Raw genomic sequence first — 17,176 nt, 5'->3', positions numbered from 1 at the left:
ATCGCCAGTATTCCGGATTCGATCGAAATTCGTAGCTCTATTCTATCAAAAGAAAATAAAGGACAAAAGATATATACCTGTCCTCTTCTACATATGTTCGAAGGACAAGGGTTCTCATCTTTTTCGGTGCGCTCTGCGCTGCCGACTTACCCCCTCCACTGCAAGATGGCTGTCGCGAAGTGGCTGTCGCGCGTGAAATCTTGCATCACTGACACACAGTAGTCATAAATTAATATCCGTAACAATATATTGTATCGTACCACATCATACCGTATCGTTTCTTTGGTTGGAATTCTAAGATCGCGTGAAGGAGCATCGGAATTTGCGCGGGGTCGCTTTCTGCGAGTTAACGTTACCGTATTGAGATTGCGTTTTACTCTGCGAGAGTCGTACGTATACCGCGACATTACTGTGTATTCAATTTTTGTGAAGATTCCGTAAATACCGTATTATATAATAGCGTTATAAAAGTTTTCCGTGAGCCATTTGAGCCTTCTCAAATCTACCGTAATTACGTACGCCGAATATTCCGACATCCCGATATATCGATTGTGAAGACATTAGTCTCGCGCGCGTGAGGAATGCCGCGATCGCATTCCTGAGTTTTTGGATATCGCACTTATCTTCTCGCACCTATTGTTCGCTACCGTTGTTATTGTCACTTCGAATACGTTTGTATATCGCGATTATATCCTCTACCGAGCTTTGTTCCGATCGTATGTTAATCTTTTTATAACTCCGTTATTATTAGCTTGATAATTGTAAATGTCTATTTAATGTAATATATGTTAAATATACTTGCTTGTTAAATATTGAAAGTGTATATCGAATGCTTCCCCCCCCCACCTCTCCAGAATCTATTCATTGTGTTACTTAAGAATCGCGCCCCTCTGCCATAGACTGGGCTAGGCGCAGCCGGACCGCTATTCCGCTACTCTAAAATGTTCTCGTTACCGTGGCGCGAGAAATCGCGCCTGGCGCCCAATTATTTCACGAACATACCGGGTTACCGAATTGCAGTATATTACCGAGCACCCCGGTTACCGAAGGTTCGCATATTTAACGAACGCTCCGGATACCGGAATTTCTATCGTTAACGAATAACTAATCATTACCGTTGAACTTTTGAGATTGCACGAACCCCCCTTCGCGATCGGCGTTCGCGAGGCGGGTAAAGACGTCGCAATATATACATCACGGAAATCATGCTAATAATATTATTTGCTCGCATTAGATATTCTGCTGGTCGATTGCCTTCGTCATTTAACGACTTACGAAGATTGCTCCTTGCATTTTATTCATCGTTTATTTCGTAACATCACGCGTATTCAGTGATGTTAATATAATACCTGATATAAGGATATAAGAGAAAAAAAGAGAAAAAAGGAGAGTGAAAGAGAGAGGGGAAGAGAGAAAAATTATCTGATATTAATTTTGAATTCTAGAAGCTTGGAAATTTATAATCAATTAGATATAAAGTAAACCGTAACAATAGCGGAAATGAAACTAAAATATGTTGTATCAAATTTAATTATTATTTTATTATATAACAAATTCTTTTTAACATTTGTCATATGTAATTATATAAAATGTTAATTTAAAATTTTTAGCAATGTATAATATATATTTCTTAATTTTCTCTACTCGAATTTGTATAATGTATTTCTCATTTACTAATATAATGAAAAGTAAATATATAAAAATATAAATATAAATAAATATAAATAAAATGAGAATTTAAAGTATTTATTTTATTCTTAATGTATGTTTTAATACGTCATCGTTCTATATTTTATTTACTATTATGTTTATAAAGAAATGTATGTGCTTATTGATTCTTTCTAATTAAATCTTGCAGTTAAATTTTTTATAGGAAACTCTTAATAAATAAAAGTCTAAATGTCTTTAGCTGTCGATTATTTTTTTTCTCAATTATGTAATATGAGATAATCACAAACACATTGGATAATTCTTCGTACGTAATATCATCGATCTATTCTGAAAATGAAAAAAGATGTTATTATGCAAATATAAACACGAGTAAAGTCATTCACCAACACACTCTGTGGTTTGTTTTTGCAAATTTTGTATTGAAAAATTTTACATTTTTCAATAAAGACATTATACTTAATTGTAATTAATATCACAAATAATATCAGGTTAATATTTGAATCATGAATTGAGATTCGAGATCAAATCTTGAGTTTTATGTCAAGAATGGTATTAAATATACCAATTAATATTTTAAAATATTTAACATAAAGATCTTTAATGTTACACATAATGTTACACATTTTTGCAAATTTTTTCTATTTCGATAAATCAAAATGGCTAAATTAAAAATAATTTTAACTTAATTTTGTAAAAAGCCAATACAAGTATGACAAACGAGTTTCCTTAATCATAAACATCGTCATAATTTTGCTCATCAGGAATAATTTACTCATACGTATAAGTCGCTTACAAGAATAAGCACGCGCATAAATTACCTACGCTTCGAATAATAACATAAAATATACATGTACATTAATCAGCATTACAAATGGCTGACGCATCAATGCGAAATTTGTTGTCTCTACACTTGAACATTTACATATTAAATATAAGGTTCATTTTTCAGAACATTTTTGCGTAAAAAACGGAAGAGCAAAACACAATTGGAAATCTCATTAAACTATATTATAAAACTACAGTATTATAAAATATTTAATATTATAATAAATATAAATACCATATCAAATAAGACTCGTTAAATAATAAATATTATATAATAATAAATATAAATGCCCGTATTAAATTTATTTTCGATATTCAATTCTGCAATATAAGTAAAACATCTATATTTGTAGAAAATTTATACACTATAATTTTTAGATTTTATATACAATTCTCGTGATGTTTATAATATTTATTTTGTACAAATGTGTAATATATATTTATTATATATTCGTACAATTTTACGAATAAAATTTTAATAATATTAAAGCATAATCGAAATAATTTTTATTACTTAATTTTTTCTATTACTAAATTTTTGCCTACTTTCGCTAAATTCGGCTCTCTTATTAATAATATTTTTGTCTCCACTTCTAAAAACATTGACTAATTCTAAAGAAACCAAACAATTTAATTGAACGTTCTGAAACAACAATTTCATATTGTGTCTCAAGACAGTTTCATAAAAAGGACTAGTAAAAGTCAGGCACTGATATTAGGAGCAATAAAATTCTTTTTAAATTTCTCTATACCTATTGTTTAACTTTCTGGTCCTTTCTTTGGATCATCGAAGAGTGGAAACGTTCAAAATAAGTATAGAAGATTTTAAAAAGAATTTTATTGCACCTAATATCTGTCCTTGACTCTTACTAGCTTCTTTCATACCTTAGTATCCAAGACAATTTATTGATCTCAAGACAAGATAAATTTCTTTATTTCACCAAAGTGTCGTGTCCTTGAAACGCTTAATTTGTCCAGCATCGTCGAGCCTTCGCAAGATCAATTTCCATGCATGGATGAATCAAAATCATCGCAATTTAATTTTTTTGAAGCCGCCTCAACTCGCGGCCGCCTGGAACGGAGTACGAGCAGCTGTGGAAAACGCGGAAATTTGTACGCAACGGAATAGCTACACATATCAGGAAGAGATCGTCAGCGGCGAGGACTGTCTTTACCTGAACGGCTATACGCAACGCGCTTCCGAAACGCCGTCATCCACCGCCCATCGATATCCGGTCATGATCTGGTTTCACGGTGGCGGATGGCTCACCGGGGCTGGTCATTCCGAATTTTACGGGCCCAAGTTTCTGCTGGATCACGATTTTGTCCTCGTCACCCTCAATTTTCGGTGAAGTTCGATCTTGATTATTCTTTAACCTTGAAGGGGTCGCTATTAAATGACATTATTGATTGCATGATTGACATCTGTCATCTATTTTCAGACGAATTGAAATATAAAGACATATAGGGGTCATTCTTAGATTACGTTAGGCTTTTGGGAGAAGGAAGTTGAAGTAGTTCTTACGTAAGATTTTTTAAAATGTTCCTCTGATAAGATAAAATCTAATCAAAATTTTTCTTGTCAAAATAATCATAAAAGTTTTCATTTTCGTTTATTTTTATCAACTAATTTTAATTATTTTATAAAAATAATGAAAATGTAACTTTATATTTTGAAAAAGACTTACACTTTAGTACAATAAGTGTATTCAAATTTTATACCACGTGGATGACTAATGTCACACTAAGATTAATTGTGTAATTTAATTTTTTACACGCAGAGATGTGTAATTTCTTATATTAAAATTATGTAAAAATATTATATGCACAATGAATGATGTTTGTTTTTACGCAATTATTGGGGAGGAGGAGTAAGAAAGTTATTACAATTTCTTTTATATACGAGGCGCATTTTTAAAGTAAGGTCCGTTTTGAAATAAAAAAAAGATCTTAACATATAAAAATAATTTATTTTAGCCAAAAAACTTCTACAAGCTTACTTTATTTTTCCACATAATCATCATTGACTTCCACCTATTTTTGATATAATTTCAACAGCTTCATAATTCCATTTTCTTAAAAGTCTGCCGCCTGTGTCTTGAACCACTTAGTAACGGCGTTTATGATGATTATGTGGAAAAATAAAGTAAGCTTGTAGAAGTTTTTTGGCTATAATAAATTATTTTTTATAGTTTTATATTGTTAAGATCTTTTTTTTATTTCAAAACGGTCCTTACTTAAAAAATGCGCCTCGTAATTCAAAGAGAAATCGATTTTTAAATAACAGATGTGTTATGCGTAATAACACGTCGATTTTTTGCATTAGACTTGGACCGCTGGGCTTCTTGAGTACGGAGGACCTGGAATGTCTGGGCAATCTTGGATTGAAAGATCAGCAGCAAGCCATGCGATGGATGCAGGAGAATATCGTTTCTTTTGGCGGTGATCCGAACAGAGTGACTCTCTTTGGCGAAAGTGCGGGAGGCGCAAGTGTTCATTACCATATGGTGAACCCTCTTTCAGAAGGTAAGGTCTTTGGCAAGATTTTCATAATAAATCACATAAATATGTATATATATTTGCATCTATATGTGTGAAACACTTTTATTCTCTCCGGCCTTTGTGTGGATTTTAATTCCTTATAATTTATCTCTTTAAAATATTTAAATGACATTTATCTTTAAATTCATTATATTCTTTCTTTAATTATATAAATAATTGATATCAATTATATATAAAATATTATATTATATAAAATATTATATTATATATAAATATTAAATCTATTATTATATTATAATTATTATTAATTATATAAAATATAAAAAATATTTATCTTTTAATACATTATATTCTTTCTTGAATTATAATAATGCATATAGTTTAAAATATAAATTAAATATTAATATAAAAATATAAAACGCAAAGGAGATTTATTGGTACCGATCGTCTTTTCTAGGTAGGTAAATGAATTTTTTAACATATTTATCTCTGATAATAACGAATCATTGTAGATGATGTCATGTATAATATTTTCAACAATAATAATATTTTATTAAGAGAGTTTATATAATATAATTAAAAAATATTATATAAATAAAACATGAATATGACAGTTATCGTAATGTTAAAATTAAAATTAAACGGGACAATTTAATATATGTAAAACGAAATATTATAATTAAAAAATACAATTTTTTTAAATTACAATTATAGATTATTTAAAAATAAACAATTTATTTTACTATACTTCTAATTTACTGGAGTTTTTCTTTCGTTAATATTAAATGAATGAATGTTGAAACGATCTCAATCATGTTTCTTAAATCTCGAAGTAAAAGGAAGAAGTATAAATAATTTCAATTATCGAATAATTTAATACAATTTATTTCTTACTAATTAATTTCTCTGTCGATTTATAGGCTTCGTATATTTTTCACATAAATATAGGTGTCTTAGAGTGTGCAAATGTAACATTTAATTAGATGCAAAGTATGTATATATATAATCTAAGAACTTGAATTAACTGCTGGAATTTGACCTGAATATTTAATACTTTGACTGCTTGTTAAATGTTTTCTCGTGCGGCCTTCTTACGCATTTCTTTATTCTTTATTTCGACAGGTATCTGAAGGCATTCGTTATGCTGCCAATCATGTGTGCATAGCGTTGCTACGTGTTGCATGAAATTTATGAATTTTTATTTCCTTCTCTCTCTGGTTCTTTATCTTTTAAACCTAAGTCTAATAAGATATATATATTTTTTTTTATTTATTTATTTAATATAAAATTTTTTTTATTTCTTTAAAATAGAACATCCTGTATATGAATCACATTTATTATTTGTAATATAATCTTATGTAAATTATTAATAATTATTCTAATGTAATCTCTGATTTAAATTGTTAATTACTATTTTGATGTAATCTTTATGTAAAAAGTCGAGCACATAAATCAAGTCCAGTTTGTAGTGTGTGTGAAGTTGGCGTCTCATTTTGTGGAAACTCATAAATAAATAAGAGTTCTGGCTTTATTTACAATAGTTCTAGAGTTCCTGATAGTTTAAACAAATAGTTCTGGCCATTAAAGCAAAAAAATCGATTCGGACAAACTGAGACGCCAAGTTCACGCAGCGTCTCACCACTTTGTCCTACGGCGCTTTCCTTATCAGTAATTATCAGAAATGAAAAGATCTATAGTTCTACATGAGTTCTAAGAAGAGTTCTACCTTTTAAAAGCAAAAAACACTAATTAAACAAAAATAAAGACAACCGGATACCAATAGCTATAGATGTCGAAGTGAGATGCCAGTCGATTTTCGAGAGTTCTGCTTATTCTAAAGCAGTTCTCGTATAGTTTCTGATGTACAATACATTTCTAAAGAGTTCTGATAATTAAAACAATTAAAAAGTTTGTTAAACAATCATTTTGCCCGAAAATGCATCTTTTCGAGTCTAAAGGTGAGACGCCAGTCGATTTTCAAGAGTTCTGCTTATTCTAAAGCAGTTCTCATATAGTTCTGGGCATGTATATTGCCTTTCCAAAGAGTTCTGATAATTAAAACAAGTAGACATTTTTTGAAACAGTTATTTTGCCCGAAAAATGCATATTTTCGAGTCTAAAGGTGAGACGCCAGTCGATTTTCAATAGTTCTTCTTCATTTAAAGCAGTTCTCATATAGTTCTGGGCATGTACATTACATTTCTAAAGAGTTCTGATAAATAAATCACTTAGAACTTTTTTAAACTAATTATTTTGATCGAAAAATGCATTTTTTCCACTTTAAAGGTGAGACGCCAGTTGATTTTCAAAAGTTCTGCTTCATTTAAAGCAGTTCTCATATAGTTCTGGGCATGTACATTACATTTCCAAAGAGTTCTGATAAATAAATCACTTAGAACTTTTTAAAACTAATTATTTTGATCGAAAAATGCATTTTTTCGACTTTAAAGGTGAGACGCCAGTCAATTTTCAAGAGTTCAGCTTCATTTAAAGCAGTTCTCATATAGTTCTGGGCATGTACATTACATTTCTAAAGAGTTCTGATAATTTAAACACATAGAAATTTTTCAACTAATTATTCTACTCGAAAAATGCATTTTTTCGACTTTAAAGGTGAGACGCCAGTCAATTTTCAAAAGTTCAGTCTTATTTAAAGCAGTTCTCATATAGTTCTGGGCATGTACATTACATTTCCAAAGAGTTCTGATAAATAAATCACTTAGAACTTTTTTAAACTAATTATTTTGATCGAAAAATGCATTTTTTCCACTTTAAAGGTGAGACGCCAGTTGATTTTCAAAAGTTCTGCTTCATTTAAAGCAGTTCTCATATAGTTCTGGGCATGTACATTACATTTCCAAAGAGTTCTGATAAATAAATCACTTAGAACTTTTTAAAACTAATTATTTTGATCGAAAAATGCATTTTTTCGACTTTAAAGGTGAGACGCCAGTCAATTTTCAAGAGTTCAGCTTCATTTAAAGCAGTTCTCATATAGTTCTGGGCATGTACATTACATTTCTAAAGAGTTCTGATAATTTAAACACATAGAAATTTTTCAACTAATTATTCTACTCGAAAAATGCATTTTTTCGACTTTAAAGGTGAGACGCCAGTCAATTTTCAAAAGTTCAGTCTTATTTAAAGCAGTTCTCATATAGTTCTGGGCATGTACATTACATTTCCAAAGAGTTGTGATAAATAAATCACTTAGAACTTTTTTAAACTAATTATTTAATCGAAAAATGCATTTTTTCCACTTTAAAGGTGAGACGCCAGTTGATTTTCAAGAGTTCTGCTTTATTTAAAGCAGTTCTCATATAGTTCTGGGCATGTACATTCGCTGCGTGAACTTGGCGTCTCAGTTTGTCCGAATCGATTTTTTTGCTTTAATGGCAGGAACTATTTGTTTAAACTATCAGGAACTCTAGAACTATTGTAAATAAAGCCAGAACTCTTATTTATTTATGAGTTTCCACAAAATGAGACGCCAACTTCACACACACCAGTTTGTAATATTAATATTTTGTATGCGCGTGAACTATTTACTTTTACTATTTAACTTAAAATGTCATCTAAACACATTCATGCACAGCTGTTAAAAGCGTAACAGTGAGAGACAAGCTCTATATCTCTGCGCGTGCATCAGTTTCAGAAAAATTATATATGTATGCTTACGTACTGACATTGATATGGTTGCATGATCCGTGAACAGTCACGCGAAGTCATTTTATCCCACTTTGGAATAGGCGTGTCCCGATGCAAAATTAAAATAAACTCGAAAAAAATTATGATGATAGATCACGTTTTCATCAATCTGCATGTATATATACCGGGTGTCCCATTTTAAAGGACCCACTCAAATATCTCAGAAACACTGCGTTAAATCAAAAAATGTTTCCTACAAAAGTTGTAGGATTTCGAGGGGGACATAACATAGTAATATTCATATGACCTTGGGCGGCGTCTCCAAGGTCAAGTGAAGGTGAGAATAAATTTTTTAAATGGAAACCCATATTTTTATTATAACATCTTTTTCTACTAATTAATTTGAACAACTTTTATCTGAAGCATTTTTTTATTTTCTCCAAAATTCACCTTCTCACCTTCAAATTCTCACCTTCACTTGACCTTGGAGATGCTGCCCAAGGTCAAATGAATATTACTATGTTATGTCCCCCTCGAAACCTTACAACTTTTGTAGAAAACATTTTTCGATTTAACGCAGTGTTTCTGACAATGAGATATTTGAGTTTAAAATGAGACACCTGGTATATATATATTCATGAAATTTGTTAAAATATTTATTTATTTATTGTGACCGATATTATTTGTTTGTTGATACTTTATTTATTTAAATAGGCGCCGTAGGAATTTTTCTGACAAGATAATTTTTATTTATGAGTAATATGTGTTTTAAATAATCTAATTCAGTTACGAAACTGTGTGAATAAATATGTTCACAAAGTTCTGGCGATGCGAGAAAAACCAGTTTAACGAGACGTGCATGTTTTTCTGTATATGTAATTGACATTTTTATTCACGCTCGTGCATCGCACACCTCTATCGATTGAAATTTAAAAAAAAAAAAAACAGGAAACAAGTTGCAAGAGACTGATTAACTAAAGAATCGTCATCGCTAATTATGATATCGATAATAGAAATCTTCCCTATTTCTTGAATACGATATTCTGCATATTTTATCAATCATTCAAATGTTGCGCTATTAACGAACAGATGATTAATTCTGAGAAAAATAACATATGTTTTAGAAATCTGCATAAAAATGAATTTATTTTGTGTAGAAATAATTTTATTAAATATAAAAATAAAAACAAATTTGTATTTCTACATTGAACGATTAATATTGTAATCAAAAAACGTGTATTTTAGATTTTCGGTTTTCAATAAAGGCTAAACTGATCGAGTTTTTAATAAACGCGCAATACATTATAGACCGTGAATTGAAAATCACACAAATCGCTCGATTCTTGTAATCTTGACTTGACTTCATTTTTAATACTTTATTTTTAATACTTTATTAGTTAATACTTATTTAATATTTATTTTTTAATTTTAATATTTTAATGTTTTAATATTTTATTATTTAATATTTAATTATTTCAATATTTTTTCCTTTATTTTGATATTATTTTGATATTTAATTATAGAGTTTGTTTATCACTCTATTTAGCACTGTTGTTAATTAGTTTTCTTATGTCATACTTCTTTATTACCATTCAACAAAGCCTTATTTATCTTCCTATGAAACATATGTTTTTATTCCAACTGGTTTTTCTATAATTTAAATTAATTAATTATCCCTTGTTTTATCTCAGCATTATGGTTATTGTCCAATGATACCCTTTAAACCAGTGATCGAACCCAGACACGCAGGTGTTTTTATGGCGGAAGATCCATTCATTTCCGTGCGACAAGGCCGTATAGCTGATAAACCTTCGTTGACAGGAATTACATCAGAAGAAGAAACCCTTAAGGTAGCAGATAAGGGACTACTAACTTTCTACATAGATCTCCAGCTCAAAAACCGAGAGATTTACATGATATTATCATTTTAGAATTACAATTATCGGAAAACTGCGCAGGATAATTTTTCTTAGAAACATTTATAAAATTTTGAAGATAATTTTTAGAATAAGATCGGAAAACTACTTCTTCCTGTAACTTATTTCAACAAAGCTTGCTTGCATAAAACCTTATAAAAGTATTTGTTTTAGAAACAAAATCTAGATAACATGTAAATACAGTTTTAACATCACACTTTTAACCGTGTTGCAAATTATTACATATTAATAAATTATTAGATAATTCTTCGACACAAGCATTATTAAAATTTCGATTAATCTTATTTTATGATAACGTAATATAAAATTTCTTATATAAAATTTTTTTTAAGTTGAACAAACAATTTATGCATAAGATGCTCCTCAGGTATTTACGGGGTGCCCTTCAGGTATCACGGACGAGATCAGGGTGAACATGTGAAGAAATTGAATAGTGATTTCCACAATGTTGCACCTCTCAGCTTATACTACGAAGAGCGATACCGTCTTCGAGATACACAATTTCGAGATGAAATAAGCACTAGTATTCGCGAATTCTACTTCGGCAATGAAGACATCGATGAATCCGATGAAGCTAGATTCAAAGTCATCGATGTAATTTAGTTTTTACTAATTACTATTTAATTACTAATTAATTTAATTAGTTTCTGTATTAACCTAATAATTTTGCAGATGTACAGCGACGCGTGGTTTAATCACGGCACTCACGAAGCTATCCAAGACTTTATTGTGAATCAAACTTCATCAGTCTATTATTACTACTTCGCGTACAGAGGAAGCGCATCTTTTAGCTCGATATTCGACGATAGAGAAAGGAATTATGGAGTGTCACACGCGGACGAATTGCAGTATTTGTTCCCTGTGGGTGAACAATTGTTCGTGGAAACGGAATTGTCCAAGGAGGATAACGAGATAATTAGTATCATGACCGAACTCTGGTACAATTTTGCAAATTCCGGGTAAGTGTTAATATTTTTAGCGATAAAATTTATTACTGAATACAACCAGCTATCTCACAATTCGGATTTACATCGTGATTTTATTATGACTAATATATCAGAATTTGGTAAATATGCATAATAACGGACCCAACCCAATCACCTTGACCTTGACATATGTTGTCAAGGTCATAGGCCTGAGTAACCTTCAACAAATTTTAGCCGTCGCTTGCTGTTTAATAAAAAGTTATTAACAAAAAAAGTTTACTAAATAAAACCAATATTTGTGACACCATATACATTAAATATACTGTACTGTGAATGTACTGTTGGGAGTGGGTGCAGGGGGAGGGGCTCCGCCCCTCCACCGCTCACGCGTTTACTTTACTACATATAATAATACTATGCCCTTCAAGATAAATCATAACAAGACATATCATAACAAATCCCTCTCAGTTGATTTGCGTTATTCTTGGTGGCTAGATAGAAATTAAACGGAAAATGTTGCTTTACGAATTTATAAATCTAACCTGTAATAAACAGCGTTTCGATGCTTTCTTCGATATAATGAGCAAAGCATATCCATTGTAATGACATTATAATAACATTATAATAAATACTTTTCCATTATATATAGAAAAGTTGCAAAGAAAATATAAAATATCAGAAACGTATGTGCACACACACACACAAACACACACGGGGGGCGGGGGGGTGCAAGGGGGGCCTTCGGCCCCCCCTCCCGCACCCTCCCCGCCGGTAGGCAGGGTGGACCTCGCTTTACAACTTACAGCATGTGTCCATTGTAATTGAACTCTTCGCAATGCGTCCCCTACTGGCGGGAGGGTGCGGGAGGGGGGCCAAAGGCCCCCCTTGCAACCCCCCGTGTGTGTGTGTGTGTGTGTGTGTGCACATACGTTTCTGATATTTTATATTTTCTTTGCAACTTCTTTTGTTAATAACTTTTTATTAAACAACAAGCGACGGCTAAAATTTGTTGGAGGTTACTCAGGCCTATGACCTTGACAACATATATCAAGATCAAGGTGATTGGGGCTGGGTCCGTTATTATGCATATTTACCCAGAATTTTATATATATATATAAATTTTATAAAAATGTGAAAGACCAGTGTGGTTATATAATAAAATTAATATTTAATCACGATAATAGTTAGCGTAATAATATCTATTTTTTGCATTATTTTATCATGATTATCTTATAATAATTATACAATGAGTTAATAATGGAGTTATAATAATTTTTTCTTTTGATTATATACGTTGAAAATGATGCATTAGAGTATAAGGTACATATTACAATAAAATTCTTTAGAAATTCAACGCCAAAGGTCACGAAGGCAATTCCCATAAAGTGGAAACCGGTGAAAACAAATTATTCACCAGAGTATCTATACATAGGAAATTCGTCTAAGATAATTATGGAAAACAATCTTCTCTCGGAAAGAATGACATTTTGGAATCAGCTAACACATCGGATGAAGTTACATAGTGCAGATTTAAAAAATTTTAAGGACGAATTGTAATTCACAGTTGTAATTAACATTTTTATAAATTGTTGTACGAAGATCTTTCAGTGATTGCAAGAACTTCAAAATGTTGAGATCTCTTAAGAATTTTTAAGAATTGATTTTCAAAATTTATTTTATAAGAATATATTTTTAATCTTTATTGAAACTTTATAAACAATTTTAATTATGGGTTATTATAAAATTTTGTATTAAAATTATTTTAATAAAGATATTAAATCTAATGTATATGTTCTCAAATTGCATTTTCTTTATATTTTTTCTACAAGGCTTAGGCTTATTCTTTTTTTTTTTTTCTTTAAGTCTAAGTCTCTCTTCATAAACATCAATGCATTTTATGAAATCATTTGGTATCAATGCACATTTTCTTAATTTCTTATTCATAGATATAGTCGTAAAATTAAGAATCATAATTTTTATAATCTTCCTATTAACAAAAATTAAAAGATAAATATACACCTTGTGATTATTAATTTTCTCAAATAGTAATAACATAATCTGTGCACAATTTTTCTATGTTATTTCAACGTGAACAGTTATATTCCATTTTTTAAAGAGTATATGATATTTTTCTTAAATTTTCTGAATAATCTAAACAGTAAAATATAATTATTATAAATTCCCATATTTATGATTATATATCTAATTATATATTTATAATTATATATATGTAATTATAAAAATATATATAATTATTTATAGAGCATCATAAATGTTACAAAATTTCTAAAAAATATGTGTCTGTTAAAGAGTCTTGTGTATTACTATTAACTGCAAAGTATTATATTAATCTGTAATATATAAGACAAAAAAATCAAAAAGGATTTTAGGCCGGAATAAATAGAGCAATACATGGTTCTAATTTTTCATCAATACTTCGTGCAGCATCGGCATGAGGAAATATTGAACATCAGTTCTAGTTTTATATTTTCTTTTAAAAACTGAAATATACGAAGTAAAATGCTCTCTCCGTCAAGACCACAAGGACATTGTTTCATTTCTTTTCTTCTACACAACTTCTACCTACAGTCAACCAAAAAGTATATCTTGTTCTCTATTGTCCTTCCTTGTCCCTACATAATATTATCTTCAAATATGCATCGCATGATTCATCGGACAGCAATCGCTCGAAGGCAAAAATCATACCTACGTAGGTACAAAAAAATGCAAGCATATTTTTATCATGATTTTTCGTACGTTAGGCTTTCTCGATATACATTGGAAACATCGTGAATGGAAAATATCGACTCGTTCGAGCAAGAATAGAGCTATTTAGCAGATAAACTATATTTTGCCGATAAACATATTGGTTTGCTTTCTTTATTTATAATAAAAAAAAAAGAAAGCATTAAAATATATTCCTAAGGCAGTCGTCTTGCGACAGTACAATTCAAAATTTTATAAGTCAACGTTAAAACATCTGATTATTTATGGTTATACAAGTGAAACCTTTAAGTATTTCTGACCTTCACACACAAAACAATGAGCTGCGGCGCATCCTTTTCAATCGCTCTTTCACGTCGAATAACCGTGAAAGTAAACATCTTTTTATTATTGCATTTCTAAAACTAAATGGTTAATAATTTCAGTTTTTTTACTAATATTTCTAGAGTGTAACATATTCCTAAAGTGTAATTTATTTCTTCCATATATCTGTCTTATATTATTTTCTTGTTGTTCCTATTAATTATTAAAAGCTAAAACATGAGATTTTCTTACTTTTTGTGTATGTAATATCTGAAAAAAATGCAATTTTTGAGCGATTATCTCGCGTTTGGAACGGTCAAGTATTTTTAAATTGTACAAACGTGTAGATATCATATTTATTAATAAATAGCTAAATTTTCAAATTTTTCTTATTAATTGCGATTCACAAGAAAACTACCTTAAATGTGCGGCTCTTGTGTGACTCATCGTGACAATAGTAATTACTCGATGTCAGAAATCGTACATGAGTATAAACAGAAAAAGTAAAGCAGAAATACTTTTACCATGATAATTCGCATCGAGATACATTAGATTTTTCGATACACATTAGTCATATCATAAATATATAAAATATATAATACAGATACATTAGGATTTTCGAGACACATTATTTAGAATGTTTTAACAAGTTATTTCGATCTCTCTCATTATAATTATCATCATTGTTACAAATTCGTTATTATTGAATTATGAAAGAAATTTCTTCGTAAAAAAATAAGTAAAAAAATTAATAAATTGCTTATTCAAGTAGTGCAGTTTTTTCATTCTTATTCTCAAAATTATTATCAAATTGTAAAACGTAAATGATTACTATTCTTTTTTCATATATTTTTTAATAAAATAATATTTCTTAAGTAAAAAGAGAAAAACAGAAAAAAATTAAAAAAACATTACATAAATTTAATTTTAACAACACAATCAAATATGTATAAAATTCTTATTTATTAAAAATAATTAAAGTCGAGCGATTCTATAACTTTATAAAGATTATGTCAAACGATTAAAAAGACTAATTTTAAAAAAATGCGATTTTATTCAAAATTTCTAACGTATGCAAATATAACATAAAAAAAAAGATTTATCAATTTATCGAATTTATATAACAAATTTTTTATTAATTAAAACAATTTTTATTTTGATTATTTATTTGTAATTTATGAGCACAGTGCTTTTCTTAAAAAGCCGCTTGGCTCAACACACATCTTACTTGAAAATTTCTGCTTGTAACCTCTCTTATTGCATTTTTTGATATTTTTGCCTGTTAGAAATATACGCTCGTAAAAATTTTCTTTGAAAATCTTTACTTTCTCCATTCATTTATCACTTTATGTATACAATGAATACACAAAAGCTGAAAATGAAAGAAAACCTGTTATAGACGGCAATAATCTTAGACCTGTGTCCTGCAGATGGTCCATATTTGTACGATTCTTTGCCTATGTCTACGAAATTTTACTTAATGCGATTCATTCTTGATATTATAAGCATTTAAGAAGATTTAAGAAAAGTAAAATCAATTTTTCAAAATTTTTAAATATTTCCTTATGCGATCTGCTATATTCCTGTGATATTCAGTAATTAATCGGCATCAAAAATCAAATATTAACTAAGTAAATAGAAAAATATGTAGAAATTATTGTACAACCCCATAGAGATTTGTTTGAATACAACATTAGATTCCCTATATCGACTATTTCAATTTTTTAATTACATATTTGTGTAATAATTATAATATTTGTTTATATATAATATGTGACGGCAGACCCTTGTCACATGTTTTAACCGTTTCAGCTTTTCACGCGTTAAACTCGAGGCCTTTCGGCTCGATCTGTTGCGCTCGGCCCAGCTGGGAATGCCCGAGGCAGTCTATTGTCTGACTCATTTGGCGCTCAGATGGAACCACTTGGAAGGACTAAAACGCCAACTTTCGAAAAAAATGTCTTCTTTTTGTACATAAAACGTACTCAGCTCTCGACTTATAGCTAAATCACCAAATCCTCGAATCTAGCGATAAGTGTCTTTATTAATAAATGGTTGTATCTACTTTACGCAGTATAATCTTTGATGTATCAACCTGCCTCACGCACAACCTTATATAGATATGTACAATATGTTATATAAATATGTTAAAAAAAAAAAAAAAATTAACACTACTGATTTTGACATACATATATCACCCATGAATAATGTTAAAAAAATTTTAGCCGTCGTCTGTACTTTATTAAAATATATTCGCGTTTAATATATCTATTTATATAGGACTAAAAATTCATTTTTACATATATCAAATTTGATTTTGGAAGATAATATAAAATAATTAACATCAAGCTATGTGCGTATTCGTAAATTATTATTAAAGATTGTCGAAATAAGACATTTGCAAAAATGTATACGTTTAATTGCGTAGCTGGAGCCTATCAAAATTTCGTATTTTACTTCAATAAGGTCATTTTATGCTACTGAAAATTTGCTGAAAATAAAACTTTTGTTTAAACTATATACATATATTGTATTTACCAAAACTACATATAATAAAATCTTAATTTTTCCTTCATTTCGAGTCAATTATAAATTAATAGTACATAATTAACTTACTTACATACTTGATTAATTCAATTG

General features: G+C 29.6%; 2 protein-coding genes across 2 annotated transcripts; both read left to right on the top strand.

The window, feature by feature from the left end:
• Positions 1 to 3,013: 3,013 nt before the first annotated feature.
• Positions 3,014 to 10,389, top strand: LOC145947697 (juvenile hormone esterase-like). The gene is made up of 3 exons (XM_083057471.1): positions 3,014 to 3,844; positions 4,823 to 5,022; positions 10,338 to 10,389. The coding sequence occupies exons 1-3, from the start codon at positions 3,513 to 3,515 to the stop codon at positions 10,367 to 10,369; spliced, it is 564 nt and encodes a 187-aa protein (XP_082913597.1). The 5' UTR covers positions 3,014 to 3,512; the 3' UTR covers positions 10,370 to 10,389.
• Positions 10,390 to 10,403: 14 nt separating this feature from the next.
• Positions 10,404 to 13,066, top strand: LOC145947704 (carboxylic ester hydrolase-like). The gene is made up of 5 exons (XM_083057479.1): positions 10,404 to 10,496; positions 10,737 to 10,756; positions 10,973 to 11,177; positions 11,256 to 11,542; positions 12,856 to 13,066. Exons 1-5 carry the CDS (start codon positions 10,404 to 10,406, stop codon positions 13,064 to 13,066), a joined length of 816 nt encoding a protein of 271 aa, XP_082913605.1.
• Positions 13,067 to 17,176: the final 4,110 nt, after the last annotated feature.

Source organism: Prenolepis imparis, unplaced genomic scaffold (assembly GCF_030444845.1).
Source record: "Prenolepis imparis isolate NDT839.2.m4 unplaced genomic scaffold, iyPreImpa1.0 SCAF_123, whole genome shotgun sequence".
Classification (NCBI taxonomy): Eukaryota; Metazoa; Arthropoda; class Insecta; order Hymenoptera; family Formicidae; genus Prenolepis; species Prenolepis imparis.
This window is presented reverse-complemented; position numbering and strand designations above follow the sequence as displayed.

What these genes read in the sequence shown, in the direction of transcription:
- LOC145947697 (XM_083057471.1), top strand. Translation starts at nt 3,513, where the DNA reads ATGAATCAAAATCATCGCAATTTAATTTTTTTGAAGCCGCCTCAACTC. An exon ending in CTCGTCACCCTCAATTTTCG is followed by an intron (nt 3,845 to 4,822) that starts GTGAAGTTCGAT and finishes TTTTTGCATTAG; the next exon opens with ACTTGGACCGCTGGGCTTCT. An exon ending in GGTGAACCCTCTTTCAGAAG is followed by an intron (nt 5,023 to 10,337) that starts GTAAGGTCTTTG and finishes GTTTTATCTCAG; the next exon opens with CATTATGGTTATTGTCCAAT.
- LOC145947704 (XM_083057479.1), top strand. Translation starts at nt 10,404, where the DNA reads ATGGCGGAAGATCCATTCATTTCCGTGCGACAAGGCCGTATAGCTGAT. An exon ending in AAACAAAATCTAGATAACAT is followed by an intron (nt 10,757 to 10,972) that starts GTAAATACAGTT and finishes GGTGCCCTTCAG; the next exon opens with GTATCACGGACGAGATCAGG. An exon ending in TACAATTTTGCAAATTCCGG is followed by an intron (nt 11,543 to 12,855) that starts GTAAGTGTTAAT and finishes AAAATTCTTTAG; the next exon opens with AAATTCAACGCCAAAGGTCA.